The 22,291-nt window shown below is 43.1% G+C and overlaps 1 protein-coding gene across 2 annotated transcripts; it reads left to right on the forward strand.

The window, feature by feature from the left end:
- Nucleotides 1-1,086: 1,086 nt before the first annotated feature.
- Nucleotides 1,087-22,073, forward strand: BAG3 (BAG cochaperone 3). Of its 2 annotated transcripts, none has more exons than XM_028730082.2 (4): nt 1,087-1,607; nt 16,899-17,246; nt 19,098-19,463; nt 20,829-22,073. In XM_028730082.2, exons 1-4 carry the CDS (start codon nt 1,422-1,424, stop codon nt 21,603-21,605), a joined length of 1,677 nt encoding a protein of 558 aa, XP_028585915.2. In that variant the 5' UTR covers nt 1,087-1,421; the 3' UTR covers nt 21,606-22,073. The 2 variants fall into 2 exon arrangements, with proteins under 2 accessions (XP_028585915.2, XP_028585914.2); XM_028730081.2 differs by having other exon boundaries at nt 1,089-1,607; nt 19,095-19,463.
- Nucleotides 22,074-22,291: the final 218 nt, after the last annotated feature.

Genomic DNA, 22,291 nt, shown 5'->3' on the forward strand with positions numbered 1-22,291 from the left:
CCAAGTTGTGAAGCTCATCATTATTTTTCACTTTCAGATGTGATATTTCTCCAACTCCCAAATTCCTTTGTTGTACAGCCAGACTGCAGGGTTTTTACATCTCCAATGTATCTGGCCAGGTAAACAATCCGAGGTATTTATTGTACTTTCTGAAGTTCATTGTCACTATGTGTGATTATGTAAAATGTTATGGAAACTAATTGTTCTATTTACCCCTGGTCTAGAATGTAGGGCCAAGGTTGCCTGGAAACGAACATCCTGTGGTTCTAATGGGGAACCACTACCATTAGTTAATTGGATTTATGATGTCAGCATTCTCATATTGCTAGCTAGTCTTGGGGTGTGGGAGGGAAAGTAGCTTGTTTGTTCTAGAGATGGAATCAAGCGTGCTTTCTCACTAAAGCAGACAGGAAAAGCATGGTCTTCACTAAAGAGCTGCAGCTGTTTTCCTGAGTCAGAGCCATCATGGCTCCTTGCCCAAAATCTGGGCCAGGCAGTATGGAGTGTGCTGCGTGACATGGATTTATGAACTTTTTTCGCAATGCAGGAACATAAACATTGCCTTGCTGGGTAAGAAGACCCGTGCTCAGCGACCTACCTCCCAGGCTGCCCCGAGGATGATCGAGAGGCAACGGCTGTAAATAAATGTGCGCCTTGAAAGCGCCACAGAGTAAGAACTGAAAGGTCTGGCGCTTGAAGCGGATACCTTAAGAAAATGTGCTTGGCATTGCAGCATAAAATTGGGAGCGCACTTGTTGCGCGTTAGGAACTTTTGGCCACCCTGCCATACCTTTCAGGATGTGTTCATAAAGCACAGCAAGGGGGCAACCTTTCCGTGCCTGTTCAGGAACAAATGCGTGGTTAGTTACTCCGGATCACTGAAGCAACTCGGGAGCTCAACCCTACGACGGGCGCGCGCGCGCGCAATGCGCTGGACGACCTGCTTCCAACCTCGGAAGGAGCCCAATTAAATGAATCAGCATGCTCAAGCGAGCGTCGCCCGAAACCGCCGCCCAGCAGGCGGAGCGAAGCCGGCCGCTCGCCTTGGCGAGGAATAGCGCAATGACAGCAGCAGCAGCAGCAGCAGCGAGGGAGAGCGACTCCAGGAGGAGCTCTCGGCCCGGCTACCCGAAGGCGCGAGAGGCGCCCAGAAGTTTCCAGCGGGGCAGCTGCCCTGCGTCTCTCCTCCTCCTCCTCCTCCTCCTGTTTGGCTCGGAGCGGCTATTTCCAGACACTTCCACCCCCTTCGGTGTCCCCTCCCTCCTCGCCATCGAGCGATAAAGGTGCCCAGCCGGCCGGGGCCGCCTCGCTTGACTCTCCAGCGCGTGGCCCAGCGGGCGCCTGCGCTGCTCTTCGCTCGCTCTCCGGCGCTTCCCGTCTCTTTCGCGCTCGCTCTCCGTCCGGCGCGCAGCAGCAGCAGCATGAGCGCGGCCGCTCAGCCCCCCGCCATGGTCCACCTGGAGGCCGGCGCGGGCGAGCGGGAGCCCCTGCCTCCGGGCTGGGAGGTGAAGGTGGACCCGCAGACCGGCTGGCCTTTCTTCGTGGATCACAACAGCCGCACCACCACTTGGAACGACCCGAGACTCAGGGGGGACCCGCTGCCCAAGGTGCCGCCCGGTTCTCTTTCTCTTCTTTTTGCGCACGGGAACTTGGGAAGAGTTTGGCAAGGGGGGTCGGGTAGAGAGGGAGCGCCCCCCCCTATTTCAGGGCAGGGGGCTCCCTCTCGACTTTATCGGAGTTAAACCTTAGGGGCGAAGAGCGCGCGCTTGGAGAAGGGGGTTGCGCGCGAGACCTTTGGCGCCCCGAGTTTTTTCCTTGGAGAGGGTGGGGGACACTCCTTGGGACTTGGCAGAACCGTCCTGGTTGGCGTATAGGTGGCTTCTGTGTAGTGGGGGTGGGAGTGGGACGCCTCTCTCGGGCACCGGGAGAGGGGGCGCTTCTTGGTCTCAGACTGGGGCGTTTATTGGGGGGGGGGAGTCCTTCCTCTCCACGGAACGTGGCGCAGGGCGGCCTGCGTTGTGTGCGTGACTGTGTGTCTCGTTCTGCTGTGGTGACTCAGGAAGAATGTTGTTCGGGGCCCTCGGCTCTTTCTTGGCGGTGGAATTGGGAGTTGGTGGGGCGGGCGGGGGGTGAGACCGGCCGGGGAGCCGCAGGCAAGTGAAGGGCGCCGGGGAGCCTTGCTCAGCTGCAACTCCGGATGGTACCGCTTGAAGGACAGCGGCGGCGCGCTTCCCCGAGGCTCCGTGAGCAATGCAATGCGGGTGGGGGCAGTGCCAGGAAAAGCCTGTCCTCTCTCTCTCTCTCTCCCCCCCCCCCCAGTAGATGGCAATGCAGTGAGGCCAGGAGTTGGCTTTTGTCTCTGACGCACTGCAGTCCTTTTTTTGTGCGTTAAATCATTTGATACCTCGCTCCTCGCAGTGTTTATTTAAAGTTGGCTAACTCGGCCTGTTAAAACTTTTGATATTCTTCGCCGGGGTGTGCGCCTCAATTACTGAATAGCAGTTCTTTTAAAATCCCTTGTATAGGGGATTTCCATTTTTCTCTCTCCCCCTTTTCTTTTCCTTTATTATTATTATTTCTTTTAAAAAGGCTTGATCATGGAAATATTCCCAAATCTGGCAGTATCAGTAGACAGAGACATGTCCTGACAGCCGCAGAAGGATGCACTTTAGAAAAACCAAAACTTTCCCCTCTGAGGTTCTGTCGTATTCATCCTGAGATGTGTAAGATTATGTAAAAAAACCAATGTTTTTGTTCCATTGCCATTAATCTGTTGGTTATGCAATGACCAAATGACTTGTCTGAACTAGAAAGTTAATACCATAGTGGAAACAATTGCTGGGTTTTCCTCCTATTCACTTGCCGGGTTTTTTCCCCCCATATGCTTGTTTTAGAGAGTAAACCAGTGATTGGCATACATTGGTATGTGTCATATCTCTTGGAGAAGTCATATTCACAATAGTCAGAAGTACAACTTGCTTAGTTTTGGGGATCTTGTTGTGCATGGCAGAGCAAAGCTCCAAAGTGCCAGACAAATAGATTTGAGTGATCTCTACTGAACAATGTACTTGGCTTTTGTCCTGAAAACTTCATTGCTTCAGCTGTCAGAGAGAGTTCTTGATGTTCTGGAAGCAGCTTCCAGCTTTACTATTAAAAAGTTGTGCAGTGCCAGTGATGTGAGGGCTTAAAACTAACAGCCACACTAAAGTGAAAACTAACACTCAAACCATTTTACAATTACTGTAGTTTCTTTTAAATTAATTGGGATTTTTAAAGCAAACATAACAGCCTTTTTGATTAAAAATATTATATCCTTGAAGGCTAAACCAGAGTAAAATAGCTCTCTTTGAAGAACAATTCAAATAACAAATTATATAATTAGTTCATTTAAAAATTTGAAAAAGGTCCCCATAGCTGAATAACATTGCCTAACTAAAAGTCACAAGAAACAGAGGTCTTATCAGCTTTTCGAAAAGAGTGGAGTGTGCTGGACTTCCAAATGTCAACATGTATGAAGTTCCAGAGACATGGAACCAGGCGCATGTGAGGAGGGGGCACTTGCCCTGGGCCTTGGAGGGCTAAGCCAGCGCAGGGCTCCTGCTAGGAACCTGCCAGACTTATGCTGTTGTGTTAGAAATGCCCTGGGCCTCCTAGCCAACTGGGGACTCGTGCCCCGGGCCTCAGACGAGCTCTGCACATGGGACCACCACAAAAAGCCCTATTGTACATGACAACCTCACCAATTTAGGTGGCAGGCAAGGAAGGAGGGACAATATGTGTGCATCTCATCCCTCAAATAGCTTGGACCCAAACTGTCTAGGATATTAATGATTAAAACCAGCACTTTAAATCGGGCCCGAAAGCTCACTGTCAAGCACCCGTCAGGATTTTAGCAGCAGCAATCTTTAAAAGCAGCTCCATGTAGAGAGAGTTAAAAGTACTCAATCCTGGACCAGGGCATGGATTCTTGTGGTCAGGTTGAACATCTCCAGATACGGCTACAGCTGATAACTCCACTTTGTAAATGTTCTAGACAAGGGGAGGTCTATATACATTACCAAATGACACTAGAGTGAAGTAAAACCTTAGTTAACTTATATTCAGCTTCAGGTAAAGTTTCATTGTATACATTTATTACATTTGTATACCATCCATATAACTAATTTCTTTGTGAGGTTTACAAATACGTTCAAATATACAAGTTAGGGAGGAGAGTTAGAATTCCCCATGGCACAGAGGAATGGTTCTAGTAGACACACTCCTTATAAATGAATACTGAATATATATGTGGTACAATTTCCTTAACCCTACATGGTTATTTTTTTTAAAGGAAACTAGTCCTAACTCCAAAAATCTGCCTTGTCACTTTTTAAGATTATCTCGTACTAGTATTTGAAGTTTATATTTTGCATTCATAGATGCACAATTCCAGTTCTTGTTGAAAGGACCTCCTCTCCCAAATCATAGGCCAGCAGCTTGCTCTCTGCTTGTATCCTGGCCTAATTGTTGATTATATCCTGTTTTGATGGAAAGATATAATAATTTTGCCTATATAATTTTTCCTAGTAATTGGCTATATCGTACACAACAAATTCCAGCTTTCTAAATGGCCTGAAATGATCTTGATTATGCTAGGGTACAGTTTTTCCTTTTTTCTAGGAAGAGACGAGTATGTATGCGTCAAATTTCAGCCTTCTAGTGGTCTGAAAGCAGTGATGAGAAGCAGATATATTTCCACTACTGTATTTTTCTTCAAAAATTTCTCCATTTCTACAAATGCATTGTAAATAGAAGGGTAAATAAAAATGAGAAGTACACATAATCTGTACAAGATAAATCCATCCTGATTTATTATGGACATAAAAAAAATATATTCTTCATTCCCCCCCCCCCAATCTTATAATTGACTGGAAGTATCTTATACATAAGGGCATACAAGTTGAGAAGAGTGATGTACAACTGTTCTCTCCCCCCCACCCCCAGCCAAGGCAGCAGAATGTCTTGGACTACATTTGGATCCAATTTCAGGGCTCTGCCTCATTAGAAAATACCCTCCGATTTTGATTCACCATGCATGAATCAGTCGGTGAGGCACAGCCTGTTGAAACAAACTGATTTAACATGGAGACAGACTGCATATGTTTGAACTTAATACAGTATACGTAATGATGGCATTTGAAGTTCTTAAATGCAAGCCAATATTTTAGCACGTAGAAGAAAAGTAATCTATGGATTTTCTCATTCAGACATATCGCATGACGCTAAATACAGGTTAGTTTGAAGCTGGAAACAAAAAAAAGCCATGTCCACCGAGGAATTTTGGACCCAAAAGATTTGGTACTTTGCACCTTTTGGGTAATCGGTACCTTCCAAAAGAAAGTGGTTTAGGTCTTTGTGCAGCCAATAAGATTTCTCTCATCCTGCAGTATGTCATGCGGGAATTGGGTACACTGAGTCAGCATAGTGAGGTTCCACCCAAGAACTGTAAAAACCTGGATGGCCATGCCCTAGGCACAATTTTGGTGAATGTCTAATGCCTCTTTTTTATTTTGTGAATTTCAGATTGATTAATGTCGTAATCATTCACTGTTAATGGGTTGCAACTGAGAACTCAAAATACATTGCTTGAAAAGGAAACAAAATATTCCCCTTTCCATGATGGGGATTAAACATACTTATGTCAAAGTAAACTGTGTAACAAGTGGAGACATGGTGTACAGCATTTCTCGCCTACTGAAGTATCATTTACTGGGGGCCAATGAAGTGCTGCTATGTAAAAGCTGGTTGAAAATGTTGCTGCACAGCCGCCGCCCCAGGTGGCATCTGTAATGTGTAGGAACAGCTAACCACCTGGGTTGACCCTAGCATGTGAAGAATCTCCATGGCAGCACGGCACATTCCTGTCAGCAGTTAGTGCTGGCATGGAGACTCTTCATAATAATGGGGTGATCCACCTCATAAGCTCCTTCCACAGGTTCCAAAAGCTTCGTGCAGCCATCCACTGCCGTAGTAGGATGGCCATTTGAGCAGCCTTTCCATAGCTTTATGCAATGTGTGAATAAATCTTTCGTGTGTTGAGATTCTCAGCCCTCTTTGAGTGTGCTATATGCATTGAATACTACAAATGGAAAGGTCCCCTTGCTTTTGCAGGGGTACACAATTGGAAAACAGGAAGGAGAAACTTAATTCCCATAGTATGATTTAAGAAGCCAAGATGCTAGATCGTGGATGATATTCAAAGTGCATAGCCATATCAGTTTAATTAGACTAGCACTTTAATTAGACTGGCAGTGTACTAGGCCAACTTGGATATTTTCGCACTGAAAAAATAAAGGCTTGTGAACAGAAATAGTTGGTGGTTTTTAAAGTGGTTTTGCTATTTCTCTAAAAACAGTGTTTCAGTTATAGACCAAAATGTTAGGAAACGTCGAGTGAAATTTTTATTTTAAAAATGCTTCAGTAGTTATAAGATGCTTTTTACTCTCCTGCAATAATGGGAAATGTTGCTGTACGTGAGCTATAAATAAAAGTAGCATTTGCAGTGTTAGGAATACTACTACTGTACTAATGCAGTAGTAGTATGAAATCTTATTATATCCCACTGATTTTAATGGAATTTGCTTATATAGCATATGATTGGTTTCATGTTAGATAAACAGGTGGTAGTTAAAAGTATTTTTCTTCTTGCCAGGTTAGAATAAATATTTATACATTTTTTAGAAGTAGCAAAAATGATTGTAGCATTTGAAGCACTGACTGGGAAATAATGTTTCATAGGAGAGGAAAGTTGGTAAATATGCCAGCTAAAATAAAAATAAGGGTTTTCTCCTTAGGCTTGATTATTATTATTATTTAAATGTGCTGATTTAAAGGTGTGCTGTTAATTTGTCAACAGAGTAGGCATTACTATAAGCCACAGGTGTGACTATGGCCTAATATAGTTTTTGGAATTTGCCAGTTTGTTGCACACATTCAAATTATGTTGTTTGCAACTGGTAACCTTGATTGGCATTGTGATTTCATGCTTTAAAATAGCAGAGCTAGGAGTAATTTCACATGCCAGTAAAGTGGCCTCAGATCTTCCAAACATGGCTGCTGTTAGGGCCAAAGTTAGACAGACAAACTGTATGTACATAATAAGATAGGCAGATGGATGCTACTTCATTCTAGATTGCTTCATGACTAATTTTGAAATATATAACCTCCTCACTTGCCATCTTGAGTGTTTTAAGTCTGAAACAAGATAGGAAAGAGATTTTGTTGAGCCGTTTTTCTTTTGGGTCAAATTTACTGACCCAGTAGAGCCGACCAAGTAAAATAATAAATTTTTACTGAGGGATCTGACCAAAGGCCCATCTCGTCCAGCTTCCAGTTCACATAGTGGCCAACCAGATGCCTATGGGAAGCATTTTAAATTTTTATTTCTAAGCCACAAACATGGCTTTCTTAAACTGACAAGTGTGTGTGTTTGCGTGTATGCACACACATACACATGTATGCATATTTGAATGAGCAAGGAAGTGGCTCCCAGCTTGTCTTGGTGAACATTCCTAGGGAACAAATGGCACATCTTCCAAATCATTATTTGACTGTTTGCTCCCTTGAGGTCATGCCTTTTGAGCCTTAAAGCATGCCACACTTGTCCCCATTTCTGTTTATATACCAGCTTCATGCTTGGGACAAATATGGGTGTTACCTATACTGTACCTGTCAATGTTAATTTTAGTCTGTCTGTAGGCTGGAGAGGGTTGGTACAACCAACTGATAAACAGAACGTTTTCTTGGTATATAATACTGTCTAATTATATAAATACTATAAGAAGAGCCTCCTGATTTTAGCAAATGATTTTCTACCACATTTCCTTTCACTTATGAAATAGTGCTCCTGCCCAGCTTCTAAGCTACCTTTTCTTCTTCTACCCTTCTTCCGTAATAATTCTGTCTCCAGCTTAAGCCAGCGGTGAAGGACCCTGATCCCCCTTCCATTTAGCAACTCTTGTGGGCCTATGATTTACACTTGGAAATCTACATAGGTTTGCCTACATTTCTGTTTGTTTATTTTGCATTGTGGCATTGCAGTATCCTTATTCTGGCCCACTGAGCATTAAATTAATGTACAGGTTCACTGCTCTGCCTCTGAGGCACATTCGTGCTGTAGTAAATAACTTGCTGGAAACTCTGTCTTCCTCTTCTCCAAGGAGAAGCTCTTTGTACTGCTTGCTTTTAGTCTGGTGAGATGAAGCGATGATGCAAGTTCAATTTATGCAGCATTTATTTCATCACCTTCTGATGGAGCCTGAGCCTAGCATCCATTTATAGGCATGTAGGGTGAATGGTTTTGTATGCTCTAAGGAAGCTAGGCATTGTTGCCAACGAAGGCCCATCTTGATACACAGGCAAATAGTTTATTTTCTATTATTAAACACCAAGAAAGAAAACTGTATCACTAGATTTGTGCAGTTTCTGAATTGCCTCAGGTACTTTCTTTCCTTGCCAGCATGTTGTACGAGACACTGCTTCAGGAAACAACTACAAAGCCCGCTTAATTAGCATTAAGTATAAATCATGATATAAAATTGATTAAGATATCAAAAGTAGACAGGTACATAAATACACTGCATGATGAACCAACAGAGATAATAAATATGAACTAAATTGAAAAATGAGTCAGCTTGGCTTTTGGGAAGTATTCTTGGCAAACACTAATGAACCCTGGATCTTGTATATGCCAGCACTAAAATGTGAGGATTGAGACAATAGAAATCAAGCACATATCTGCTTGCAAAATAGGTGGTTATATTGTACTTGGACTCAGGAGACTAGAAGTGTCTTGATCATATTAGGTAAATGAAATGGAAATAATAGTCTGTTAGGTGTTTAAAGTTCTATCAGTGTGAAGTGTTTCTATATAACTATGATAAATGAGAACATAGCAACCTGGCAAGGACGAAAGAGACCAAAAGCAAACCTCACCACCACCAAACCCAAGTTTAATTGCAGCGATTAGCTACTGTCTTTGTGAGAGGATGGTAGAAGGAAGCAGGCGGTGATTCCATCTTTATTCCTGCTTCTGGATCACCTGATAGTTCAATGCGCTTATCCTCTTCCACCTGTTCTTTTGCTCTGACCTATTTGTTTATATAGACAAAATACCAGCCAGAAAAATGCACATGTTAAGCACATGAGGCAATGGGGTGGAATCAAAATGGGTCCAGAGGCCGGTAGAGTGTTGGGAAGAGAGGGATCAGAAATATTACAACTTTAGAGGTATGTTTGTGCTAGCTGTATGTTTTCAGGTCAAATTTCTATCTGAATAGCTTGTACTGAATAGCATGCACTCATTCTGTTCTTGACAGTGCTGCATTATAAAGTTTTACCATAATTCTACTCATGCTGGCAATTGCCCCACCACCTGTCATACACTGTTAATTGACTTGGGCCACAATCCCTTGCACAGTCACCTAGGAATAAGCTCCATTAGACAAAGGGGAACTTGCATCTTTTTAAACGTGCACAGGATTGTGCTGTGTTAAATGCAGCTCATAGTTCTAGTGTAAACGGAAAATGCACTAAGAGAGCACCAGCAAACTTGGACAAAACAGATCATGAAGACCTGCAAAAGAGGCTACTGTAGGTACACCCCCAAATTAAGATTGTGTAAGATATTTTTGAGTAAACATAGCTCTTCTTCCTGTTGAACATGCTCTCAAATGAAAAATCACGACAATCTCATACCATTGCATCTGTTGCAGCTTTCCTACACTAGAGCCAGTGTGGTATAGTGGTTAAGAGCAGAAGACTCATAATCTGGTGAACCGGGTTCGCATATCCGCTCCTCCACATGCAGCTGCTGGGTGACCTTGGGCTAGTCACACTTCTTTGAAGTCTCTCAGGCTCACTCACCTCACAGAGTGTTTGTTGTGAGGGAGGAAGGGGAAGGAGAATGTTAGCCGCTTTGAGACTCCTTCGGGTAGTGATAAAGTGGGATATCAAATCCAAACTCCTCCTCCTCTTCTTCTTCTTCTTCCTTGTAAATTTCAAGATACAGCTAGATCATAGGAGAATTAGCCTACATGAGGAATGCATGAAAACTGAGCAAGATTTATTTCACCAGTGGAACTAACTTCCACTCTGCTGTGGAGAAATGCTTGCCAAATCCTCTTGAGGAAATAAAGACATTCTCTAACCTGAACAAACTGCAGGTGTGTAAAGATTGTAGTCTTTACCTATTACGTTGTTGTTGTTGTTGAAGGGTCTGGCTTAGGTCACATCCACACTATATTTTTAAAGCACACTGCTTCCTCTTAAGGATCTTGCGAACTGTAGTCCTAGCAACCTTAATGAACTATAGTTTCCCAATGTTCCATGTGTTTTCAGTGTATGGTTTGGAAGTGAATATGGCTGAGATGCTTTCTGACTGTGCCTTCTTCCTGGGAAGTCATATGAAGGATGTAGCAACAGGGCATTTTTCTTTCCCAGTTGCAAAATTTTGTGCTGACTGCTCCTCCTTCATTTATCCTTTTGGTAACCTCTCAATAGTAGCCATATCCTTTAGACAAAACAGTTCTTGTAATTCCCCTCAAGTACATCTTCTAGCATGATTTGGCGCTCTCTTCCCTGGTTTATTATTAATATTTCCAGCAGGCCTCTCTGCTGAGTGGGAGCAAGCTCCTTCCACAAGTGGCCTGCTGGTAACAATGACCTCTGACCCTTCCTTCTCCCTATGTGTAATAGCAAGGAAGGGCAGTGGGTAAGAGTCACACACACAAGAGAAGGTGGTGTAGAGACCTCCTTGAAATGCACTCTTCTGTCTCCATCTTGCTTTTGTATATGGCCCCTATCCCTGTCAGCTTGGAAAAGCAAAAGTGGCATGTGTGTGTTTGCGGGTAGCTATCAAAAGGGCATGAGAGAAAGCGAGAGGTATATCTTCCATGTGTTCTGTTCTGTTTTTCTACCATTTTTCTTTTCCCACCTTCTTTCAGTTCAGGAAAAACAAATGGGAGACAGACAGAAGAGTGCAAGGCTAATAAAGCCCACGGTGGTATTGAAAGTCAAGAGAGGAAGAAAAATTTACAAGGAACATAATTATCTTCGCACACCCCTTCGCCTCTGTCCCGCACCTCCGAACAAGGAGGAGGAGCTGGGTTGAGGCTGCAGGCCTACCATTTCCCAAACCTTACTGTGTAGCCTATGCACACTTTCAGAACACTTATGGAGGGAGAAGCAGGCTGTACGCATTGACCCCACCTTCAGTGTCCCTGACCTGTTGGCTCCATCCCTGGCCTTCATTCTTCTTCTTCATTCTTGAAGCAGGAAGGTTGGAAGGGGAAGCCTTCACTGGTTCAGCCAAACATGCTTAGAATTATGCATGGGAATGGAAACCTTATGTGGCCAAGGCTTCCATTCTCATTGTGTATTCTAAGTGAATGAAACTGAGTTCTGCTCAAAAATGTGAAGGTTGGGGATGAAGCGGGCGGGTGCAGTGGAGGCAGGGCAAGCATGCACAGCCCTGTTCCTCCATGGGTTGGAGGCAAAGCCTTGAACTGGGTTTGTATCTTCTTTTATGTTGCTGTAGCAGTTGTCTTTCTGGTCAAAGCATGCCCGGTCATGTAATGCCCTACAGAGTGATTTGTGTAAAGCCGTTGATTGGATATCATATAATGCTTCTTGATATATTGTAAGTGTAGCTGGTACTTAACCTCAGTACTTAGGGAATTGTTTAAGGTGTGTCTGCATTCCTCGCTCATGTGCCTAGTAATTTAAGAATCTCGCTCCCTTCACTGCACTGGTGAAGCAAAGCAGAGATAAGATGCTTAGGCCATTCGTATTCATTCTAGATCACTTGGCTTTAGCAGATCTAGTTTTAGACCCTTTTGATATTTTTGCATTTGATTTATTTAAGATAATTTTATCTTAAAGGTACCCCTGCCCGTACGGGCCAGTCTTGACAGACTCTAGGGTTGTGCGCCCATCTCACTTAAGAGGCCGGGGGCCAACGCTGTCCGGAGACACTTCCAGGTCACGTGGCCAGCGTGACAAAGCTGCATCTGGCAAGCCAGCGCAGCACACGGAAACGCCGTTTACCTTCCCGCCAGTAAGCGGTCCCTATTTATCTACTTGCACCCAGGGGTGCTTTCGAACTGCTAGGTTGGCAGGCGCTGGGACCGAGCAATGGGAGGGCACCCCGCCGCGGGGATTCGAACCGCCGACCTTTCGATTGGCAAGCCCTAGGCGCTGAGGCTTTTACCCACAGCGCCACCCGCGTTCCTTGCAAGTGGAAGGGGTCTGAGAGTCACACTGCAATTCAGAGAGAAGAGTTCTTTCACTTGGAGAGAAACTTCCTAATTCTGAGCTGCTTGTAGCAGCCTTTAGGCCAAATCTGGCCTTAGAAATCAATTAGAATAAAGAAAGACAAGTGATTGAGTGTTAAAAAGTTTTAAAATTGTGCTAGCCAGAAAGGATTTGTTTGAAATCTTTAATCATTTCTAAAAATGCACCTTCATTCTGTTGTCCATGTTGAGGGAAGAGGAATTAAAATATATTTTGGGATATTCTGGTGCAAGTCTCAGTCTACTGAAACGTTATTGTGGGGAAGAGAAGGAAGAAGGGACATTTTAAGTTATACCTTGGGCTTATCACAAAAACTGGATTTTTGTGTTCTTTCAGTGCCAGGCAAAGATCTTTTTATTTTCCCTGGACTTTCAGGCACAACTGTAGCCTCCAGTGATTGTTTTCTTCTGGGTTTTCAGTTCTTGATACCATTTGTGTACTGTATATTTATAATTACTGCATCTGCTTTATAAGCTCATCAAGGGGTCATGGACCTCATAAGTTTGAGAAACCCTGCGATACAGGATTGCAGCCTGAATTATTCAGGTTTGCTGAAGGAGATTGGGGAAAGTCATTGTTTCTCAACCTCATTCTCCCCATGTATAGGGAAGAGTGTGGAACACCTACATTGTAAGATTAAATACAGTGGTACCTCGGGTTAAGAACTTAATTCCTTCTGGAGGTCCGTTCTTAACCTGAAACTGTTCTTAACCTGAAGCACCACTTTAGCTAATGGGGTCTGCTGCTGCTGTGCTGCCGCCGCATGATTTCTTTTCTCATCCTGAAGCAAAGTTCTTAACCCGAGGTACTATTTCTGGGTTAGCGGAGTCTGTAACCTGAAGCATCTGTAACCCAAGGTACCACTGTATCGTAAAATATTTCAGTATTATAAATACTTTGGTAACACAATTTTTCTTTTATTGCAAAACAATTAGCCCTTGAAGGTCAAATAGGTGAATAGCTCTTGCCTGATAACTGATGGCAAATAAGAATTGCTTCCAGATATGATAAACACAGAAAGTCTTATTGGCTGAAAGAGAGCTGACCCTTCCACTTGTCAAACTTTCAAGGCACTGATAAATATAGGTCTGTGTGAGCAGGAAGAGGGATAATTTTTGTGGGTAGTAACTATCCACTCATATGTCTCTTTTCCTAATTTATTCTCATTTTCTGGAATTAATATCTAAAGTTTATCAATCTCGTTTTCTAAAAGCCTTCAGATAGGCTCAGACTCTGTGTGCTTGTGGTAGACTTCTCTCTATACATTCAGGCCTGCTCCAGTTATGCATAAAATGAAGTAAAAATGCAATTTAAAGCACAAATATATAACTGAAGGGCTGTGAACCTTCCTCCACATTATCTTCACAGCTACTTGCCATCTGGTTGCTTTCCTTCCAGTATATTTCCTTCCAGTATATTTCTGGTATAAGAACCTGGGGTGGGTAGTGGGGAGACCCTGCGAGACACGTGTCGTTTGTCCCTTATTTAATGATATCTACCCTGTGAGCAACAGCAGCACTTGTTATCTGATCTCACACTTGGAGATTCATCTAGAATGTGAGCCCAAAATAGAAAGACCACTGCAGGAAGAGCTTCATTAGAGGTCCGGGGGGGATTTCTTGTACAAAGTTCCATTTCCATCCTGTGTAGTGTCTTAGTATCGCATTACAAGCATACTCCAAGCTTTTATCTTCCATTCTCTCTGAATGGTTTTTCGTTTGATCTTCCTACATGTACTTCCTTTCGCCTTTCCCCCACACTTTCACTCTCACATTATTGCGGCTGATAAACCCTTGCTTGATATTCAGTATATCCATCCGTATCCACCATCAATAACATTCTTTAAATAACAATGAAAAGAACAATACCGGCAACGTCTCTGCATTGTTCCCTGTTAACTTACGCGTTTTGAATATTTCTGTGCTGCTACCAATTTTGTTGTGGAGAAGGAATGGTGTTGTCAGCCATTATTTGTAAATACATGATGAGGACACTTACCAGGGATGACACAGAAACCTTTACAGGGTTTAAATGAAACTGCGTTTTTCAGGTGTCCAGAAGATTAAGCATATGATGCAAACTTGCCCCTCAGTTTACAAGAATTAAAAACTGACCCTTAAGTACAAATGATTGTTACAACTCTGGCTTCAATTTATTGAAACAAATATTTGCAAATTAATACATACACATACATGTGCGCGCGCACACTCCAAGCATTTGCAAATCCTAAGCATTTTCACTTTAAGAAAACCTGGAAAGCAGCTGTAATAGCATCCGCAGGGGTCATGTGATCAGGGTCTGCTTTCCAGCCTCCTTCTGACTTAGCTTCACACTGCTTAGTATTTCTAGAACCCTTGTTTCTGGCTTCTATCTCAGCGCAGAGTTTCTGGGAATCCTAGAAAGATGTTGGAAGTGACCCTGAGGGTTCTCTAGTCCAACCCCCTGCAATGCAAGAATCTCAACTAAAGTATCCTCACAAGGTTTGGTTTCCAGACCCTTTTGTCATCTTGCACAGCTTGCCAGTATCCTCCTAAAATTGGGGTGCCCAGAACTGGACACAGTACGCCAGGTGTGGTCTGATTCACTCCTAAGCAGTAGTGGCTAGAGGGGTGGAATTGCTCACCTCCCAGTGTGGAGGTCGCTGCCAGTAACTGAGAGGTGATGGGCAGGTTAGCATGGTGTGGGCACAGTTGCAGTAGCATCAGAATTGCTGCTGTGCCCACACTGCGCTGAAGTCCCTGACGCCTCCCCCTCAGTGACATGTGCATTAGGAAGCCACTGTGAATTATGCTGCCCTGCTCTGCTCCACTGGCTGAGTTTTTGCCAACAGAACATTTGTGAGCAGTCCATGAAATCACAGCACATCAGCCAATGTGGACAATTGCCTTCTTGTCTAGGGCCAATTGCTTTGAAACCAAAGCTTATGTTCCCTTCTACAAAACCCTTTGTGAAATGCCTGAAGAGTGTTTATGTAACTGAATCTTGCATTCATGAAAATCACTATAGAAGTTGGCCTAATAAATGGTAACCCAACCTCTTCTGTTCTGTACATGCTGCTACCCATGCTGTGTGGATCATGGGATTGGACTTAGAGACTCCAGCCCTGACAGAGCAGGAAACCTGTTCCAAGGGATCTACAGTTTTGGCTGGCCTTAGTTGCCAAGCCTAAAATGATGGTTGCCAAGACCTTGGCCCTCTCCTTATCCCTGACCTTTCACTGTGCCTCTGCATGAAATCTGGGGCAATCTCCTGCCCCCCCTCTCTCCAAGTTCAGAGCTGGAAAGGAGGAGGCAGAGATTACCCCCTTCCAAAGCACAGAGTAACTGCAGAGATGATTCCCGTAGCCTTCATCAGCTCTGAACTTGGAGCTGAGCGGTGTACCATTTTGCTGCAGCAGCAGTCTCTAGGCTTCCTTTCCAGAGCCAGAGGGAAAGGCTGAGACATGTTTTGGTCCTGGGTGTGACAGGTCTTCCTAGTAGTTGCGCTTTGCTTCTGAGCCTGAGCTTGAAACTGGAAAGGAATGCTGGGCTTTCCTTGTCTCACTTGCCCAAGAGAATCTGAACCCTCACTCTGCAGAGTGGCGTTGTTGACCCCTTCATATTATGCCAGCATGCTCTGGTCTCTTGTGTTTAATCAGCAGTAGGTGCAAGAACTGCTGTTTCAGAATAGGGAAGAGTTGCTAGTGCTGTGCCCATGCTGTGTACAAAAGAGATGGTGGGAATGTGGCAGAGAGATCAGGGAGAACCCTGGCATTTATTCCAGGAACGTTTATGCTAAATCAAATTATTGGTCCATCTAACTCAGTACTGTCTGTGACCTGACTGGTAGCAGCTTTCCCTTGTTTCTTGTAAGAGTATTTCCCAGCTCTTCCCAGAGGTGCCAAGGATTGAATCTGGAACCTGTTGCATGCAAAGCACATGCCTTGTCACTGAACTTCAGCCTGTACTGTGGACCCACGGGCTCTAATACTAGTGCTGCCTTTCACCAGCTAGCAAAAAGGTACATGGGGTGAATCTGTCAAGGTCTCCACCGCATGTCTCATGCAGCATGTTGTGGTAGTTTCCCAGCACAACTCTTTCCATGCTCTGTATCAGCCACTGGAAGGTACAGGATTAGGCTGTAAATCTGATATCTTTTAAAATATCTCTCCCACCCTCCCCACCCCCCAAAAACCTGCATTAAGATATTTCAGTAGTTAATGTAATGTCTTAATAAACTAAAGGCAACTTAATAAACAAGGCAATAGAATAAAAACATAGTTAACAAACAAAAAACAAACTTTACAACATGCTGTTGATAGTACCTGTGTTAATTGCAATGCATGTTTGAAAATACCTACACTGAACTATATTTTGTCTTAGTACCAACTTGATCCCCTGGAGTTCTTATAATTGTATTAGTGGTTATAGATGCCTTTTCAAGTTAGAATGTAACTAGGCAAAGGAGTTCCCCTGGGCATACAAGAAACGTTCTGGTGTGTAGATCAACACTGCTTATTAACAGCTTGTTCTGAACTGTATAAATCCCAGCTCCTAAATCTGTACCGTGTGATCTGTTTGTTTGCCTAGGAAAACCAATCATCAGCAAATGGTCCATCTCAAAATAGTCCAAACCAGTCCCAAGTCAGAGACGGAAACATGGGATACCCAAAGCTTCGTGCTGGTTACATCCCCATTCCAGTCATACATGAAGGTGCGGAGAACAGACAGCAGCACTATCCTGGCTATCAGCCTAGCATGCGAGCCAAGGCAGAAACCATTCCTCCCACAGCGCGGGCCCCGTCACCTCTAAGAAGAAACTTTGTCCGTTCACAGTCCCCAGCCAGGGGATTTGCAGAAGCTGCCCAAACAGATAAACCTTGTGGACAGACAACAACAGCTGCACCAGTCCAAGTACCCCTCTCACATAGATCCGAGGTAAGTTGACAGAATTGCTGTGGTATGTTTTGCATTAGAATATTTGCACGGTTTAGGATTTCAATTATAGTGTGGAGTTGAGTTATAGCTGACACTTAATTGGCTTTTCTTCCTTTACTCCCAAATATTACTAATTTTGTATGTGTACTTCACATATATGCTGTGGACAATAGATCTTGTCCCTCCCCCCCTCCCGCATCATGTATATAAAAGAAATTTCATACATATAAACATTCAAGGCATCATTATTTTCTTGCATACTGATCAGTTTAGAAGGAGATGCATTTCATTGCAATACCTATTCATTTGATTACTTGTTTCCAGAGAGAACTAGATACTATTGAAAAGGAAGATTATTTGCAAGCTGAATTTCACATATAATTAAATTGATTGGTATGTAAGCTCTGAACCACTTTGAGCTCCATAAAGTAAAGCTATAGACATGCTTGCATTCACTAAACTGGACCAAGCAGTGCAAATCTGTGAGAGTAAAGGTGAGACTGTACCTGTTGCGTTAAGTTTAAAGCTTTTCCTGCAGGAAAGGAAAACATAAACCTGAAATAAGACTATAAGGGATTTTCAATTGTGAATGTTTACACATGATTTCTATTTAAAACTATAAAGAAATAACAAATTGGGGTTTGTCTGCACAGTTGCCCATCACTACAAAGCTTTAATCTCCTTTTCGTTACGTTTGACTAAATTTAAAGCCAAAAAGTGGTGTTTTGTTGTCGATATTCTACTGGTAAAATGCAGGAGGGAGTCATAATGCAACATACTGTTTGAAAGGTATAGACAATGCTATGCCAACACTGCATCTGACTCTGGCTGCAGTACAAGCCAGCGATACATTGAAGGCACCTTCACCCAGCCAGCAAAAGACAGCACAGGCAAAGGACCCCTTTTATAATTTTATGCTGCCCTCAGTTTTTTGCACAAGTAAGAGTGGACAAAGCCACTCAAAATACTTCAGGTTTAATTCCTTCTGATGTTTTATTATGATATGATATATTTATTGTCATTGTCCCATACAGAACAATGAAATTGAAAAATCTACATAAGACATTCAAAACCCCCTAAAAACTCTGAAACCCCATTTTAAAATACAATATACTCCTATAGAGACTCCTTATACTGCGTTCAAAACCAGAATTGCATTTGGGTAGAAACTGTTTCTCAGGCGGCTAGTCCATATTATCATATCTAATATGATACCCATACATAATATTTTGTTTTGTTTTGCGTTTAGTTGACCACAGTAACATAACCATAAATTAGAGGTGCTGGTTTAGGTTTGTGTAGTATATCCAGAGCCGTGTAGCTTTGTATATGTGACCACTCTTGATAGGCCTCCTCAGCCACTCTGTTTGGCGCATGCTTCAAAGCAACAGAAGTTCACTCTTCATGTCCTTAAAGCAGTGGAGTCTGGTGAGTCGGATTGCTGCTTGTTAAATCAATCGCACATTTGTTTTGCTAACTGTGACTCATGAGTTTTACAGCTCCAAGATTTCAATTTTCTTAAATTAATTTCCATTTATAATTAACAGAACAATTTAAAGGAAGGAATTAATTTGGTTTTCACATTTCTCCAGCATCCAGACTGGGGCAAGGGAAAAAGTCCAGAGGGAGCTTTCTTCAGATTAAAATATGCTGCCAAGCATGCTTCAACCTGTTGTTCCAGGCATTGTGGAGTGCCTAGTCTAGTGTATAAAACTGCCTAGTCTCTATGCCATATAACTACTACCACTGCAATATCATAGATCCAGTAACTTCTTTTTTTGGAAAACAAACTTATGGCTAATATGATAGTATAATATGAATAACAATTTTGGTTTGTTTTTTCTCCAGCAGTCACCATCACCTGCCCCTTCTGAGTCACCAACCCTTTCCCCTCAGTCACCAGGCAGGCCCAGTTCAGGAAGCCACCAGCTCCCTCGTGGATATATTCCTATCCCTGTTATTCATGAGGGGAATTTTCCAAGGCAACCATTACAAGTCCACCATCAAACACAGAAGACACATTATCCAGCTCAGCAAAGTGATTACCAACCTCACCAACCGGTTTATGGCAAAATTCAGGTTGATGATCTGGATCAGAGGCCACAGCGGGCTCAGTCACCAATCAGGGTGTCACAGAGAGGTTCAGCCAGTCGTGAAAGTTCACCAGGCAGAATCCAGTCTCCGACTTCCATAAGAATACAGTCAGTTAGACCTCAGGTAGGTGTGGTGAGCTTATACTCGTCCCTCTTTGATTTCCATTACTATTTATTCTGCTGATTATATTTGGATTGCATTACTCATGCTAGAAATTTGCAAGGTAATCTAAAAGCCAATATCCATTCATTGACACAACTAATCAGCTAATGTATTCATAGCAGATGAAAATTTATAGCTCCCATTTTTAATTTTTTTTTAAATGAAACTATCTGGGCTCTGCTATAACCATAATCTTAACTTTTGTCTGTTTAACATAGTTTCCTTATCCAGATCCTGTTAGTTGTGAGAGAAGGGGTCCATAAATTATAGTATACACCGTATTGTGCAACCATTTCCCCTCAGTTGAAGGAACCTCCTAGAGTCTTACTGTTAACGACATTTTACTGAGTGTTCATTGGTTTTATCTACAATTCAGTTAACTAGCCTTTGAACTTTTTACCCTGTAGGGCATGCATAGGCAAACTTGGCCCTCCAGATGTTTTGGGACTACAACTCCCATCATCCCTAGCTAACAGGACCAGTGGTCAGGGATGTTGGGAGTTGTAGTCCCAAAACATCTGGAGGGCCAAGTTTGCGTATGCCTGCTGTAGGGCAGTGCTGAGGAGCCTCCGGGTCATGGGCCTGTTTGGCGCAAACCATCCCCACCACCAGACACTATTTGACATCAGGCACTGGACAGGTAACGCTGTAGTTCCAAACCCTTAAGCGTGCTCCTGATCCTTCTTTTTCCAACCATTAACTTGGCACTTATTGAATCTGATACCTTTTTGTGTCATTGTGTGGCAAAAGAAGCAGTCTCCAATTTCAAAAAGACCTAATTATAAAGTGAAGGGTTAGATTAAGGCTGGAAAGGAAGAACTGGGAGCACGTATAGAATGCACTGCCACTTCTTAATTTGCGGTTACAGCCACAGCTTGAATTCAAGTGGGGGGGGGGGTTTCAAAATACTGCTTTGAATAAGGCATATTTTGTTCCTCACTATTAGATTCTTCCATACATACATACATACATTTGTCCATCACACCTTAAAAAGCAAAACAAAAATCCACAATTTTCTCCCCTCTTCCTGTCTATTCATGTTCTGTTATTTTTTTTCATAACTTTTGTATCCATAGAAGTCTCTTCTCGGGCTCTGGTCTATTTTGGGGGGATTTGTTAGTATTTTAAAAACTGGTGCAGGTTGAGTGTAGACTCATATATAGAGAGAGAGGGAGAGAGAGAGAGACATACAACCTATGACTGAATATTTAAATGTCATACATCTGGAAATGCTGAACTCAGGGCTGTCATTGTATTTGAAGTTGAAATCCCATTACTTGTTTTCTTGGTTCCTGTTTACCACCAAATGTTGTTCTCATTCTTCAGGCCTCGCAGCCCCAAGTGGCAACACAAGTGCCAACACAAGCATCGCCACCAACTCTACCACCTGATATCAAATTTGAAAAGAAGACTGGCTCCTCTGGAACGGAAATCCCTGCTGCATTCATCCCCATTCAAGTTAGTCATACAGATACAGATGCTAAGCCAACTTCACAAAAACCTCCTCCCGCAGCAGAAAATGTGGATAAAAAAGTTCCTTGCCCCCCTAAAGCTGCACCTGTCGAAGAAAAACCTATCCCACAAGAGCCTGAACCACAGAAGACTGCAGAAGAGCTTCAGAAGCATCCCGGAGTCTTGAAAGTTGAAGCCATTCTGCACAGAGTGCAGGCCCTGGAGCAGGCTGTCGATTCCTTTCAAGGCAAGCAGAATGACAAAAAATACCTAATGATAGAAGAAGATTTGACCAAATTGCTGCTAGCTTTGGACTCTGTGGACCCTGAAGGCCGTGCGGACGTCCGGCAGGTCAGGAGAGACGGTGTAAGAAAAGTTCAGAATATATTGGAAAGACTAGAACAGAAAGCAGATGATGTCCCAGAACCCGTTGAAGGGGACGGACATCAGCCACCTTTGCCTGAGAATAATCAGCTGTCACAGGGGAAAATGGATGTTGATCCTTCGATGGCAAACCTTCCCAAGGAGGCAAGTGATGAGAATGCCAAGGAGCAAATCAAAGTAGAAGTGAATCAACCTGGATCTAAGGAAGAAGTAGCCGCCAGTCTTGCCAAAGAAACAAATAGACCTGAAAACGTGACTGAACCATAACCACAGGGAAAAAACTAAAGTCCTCGGACTGTTTAAGTTAAAGTGTGTGTTAAGTGAAATTTAACTTGCATGCATTTCAGGAGCTTTGCACCAATTGGTTTTTAATAAACATAGCAGCTTGGGACACTGTAAACACTCAGGTGGGGGCGATGTGGGGACATAAGGAAGAAGAAAAAACATTTAATCTATTTTCTGTATATTGCTCAGAGGATGCGTCTGAAGAATATCTTGTAAAAGAAATGTTTTCACACCACTCCGTGGTAGGGGAAGTAGGGTCAATATCAGCAAGTGAAACTTTTTAAAAGGCACTCGGCGGCGGTGGGAGGAGGAAATGTTTTCAATATTAGGCACTTTAAGTAATGATGCCTGGATAGCATGGTAATAAATTGTAGGGATATTTATATGTGTTAAGAACTTCAGTGCTATATTTTAAATGGAAAAAAAATAAATAATAACGTAGAAACTTGATGAACCTGTGTGCTTTATAAATGGGAAATGCTGACAGTATTTACAAACCATTTTGTTACGTATTTCTAAAAATAGATTTCATCCAATACCTTATCCCGGCTTTGGAAATGCCAACTTACACATGCTTTTGAATTAGTCTGTGAGTTGTCAAGTTTACATGCATTCCATCCAGACCTAGCTGAATTGCCTGAAGGGCCCCCACCTAAGTATTCAGAGTT

Source organism: Podarcis muralis, chromosome 6, assembly GCF_964188315.1.
Source record: "Podarcis muralis chromosome 6, rPodMur119.hap1.1, whole genome shotgun sequence".
NCBI lineage: Eukaryota > Metazoa > Chordata > Lepidosauria > Squamata > Lacertidae > Podarcis > Podarcis muralis.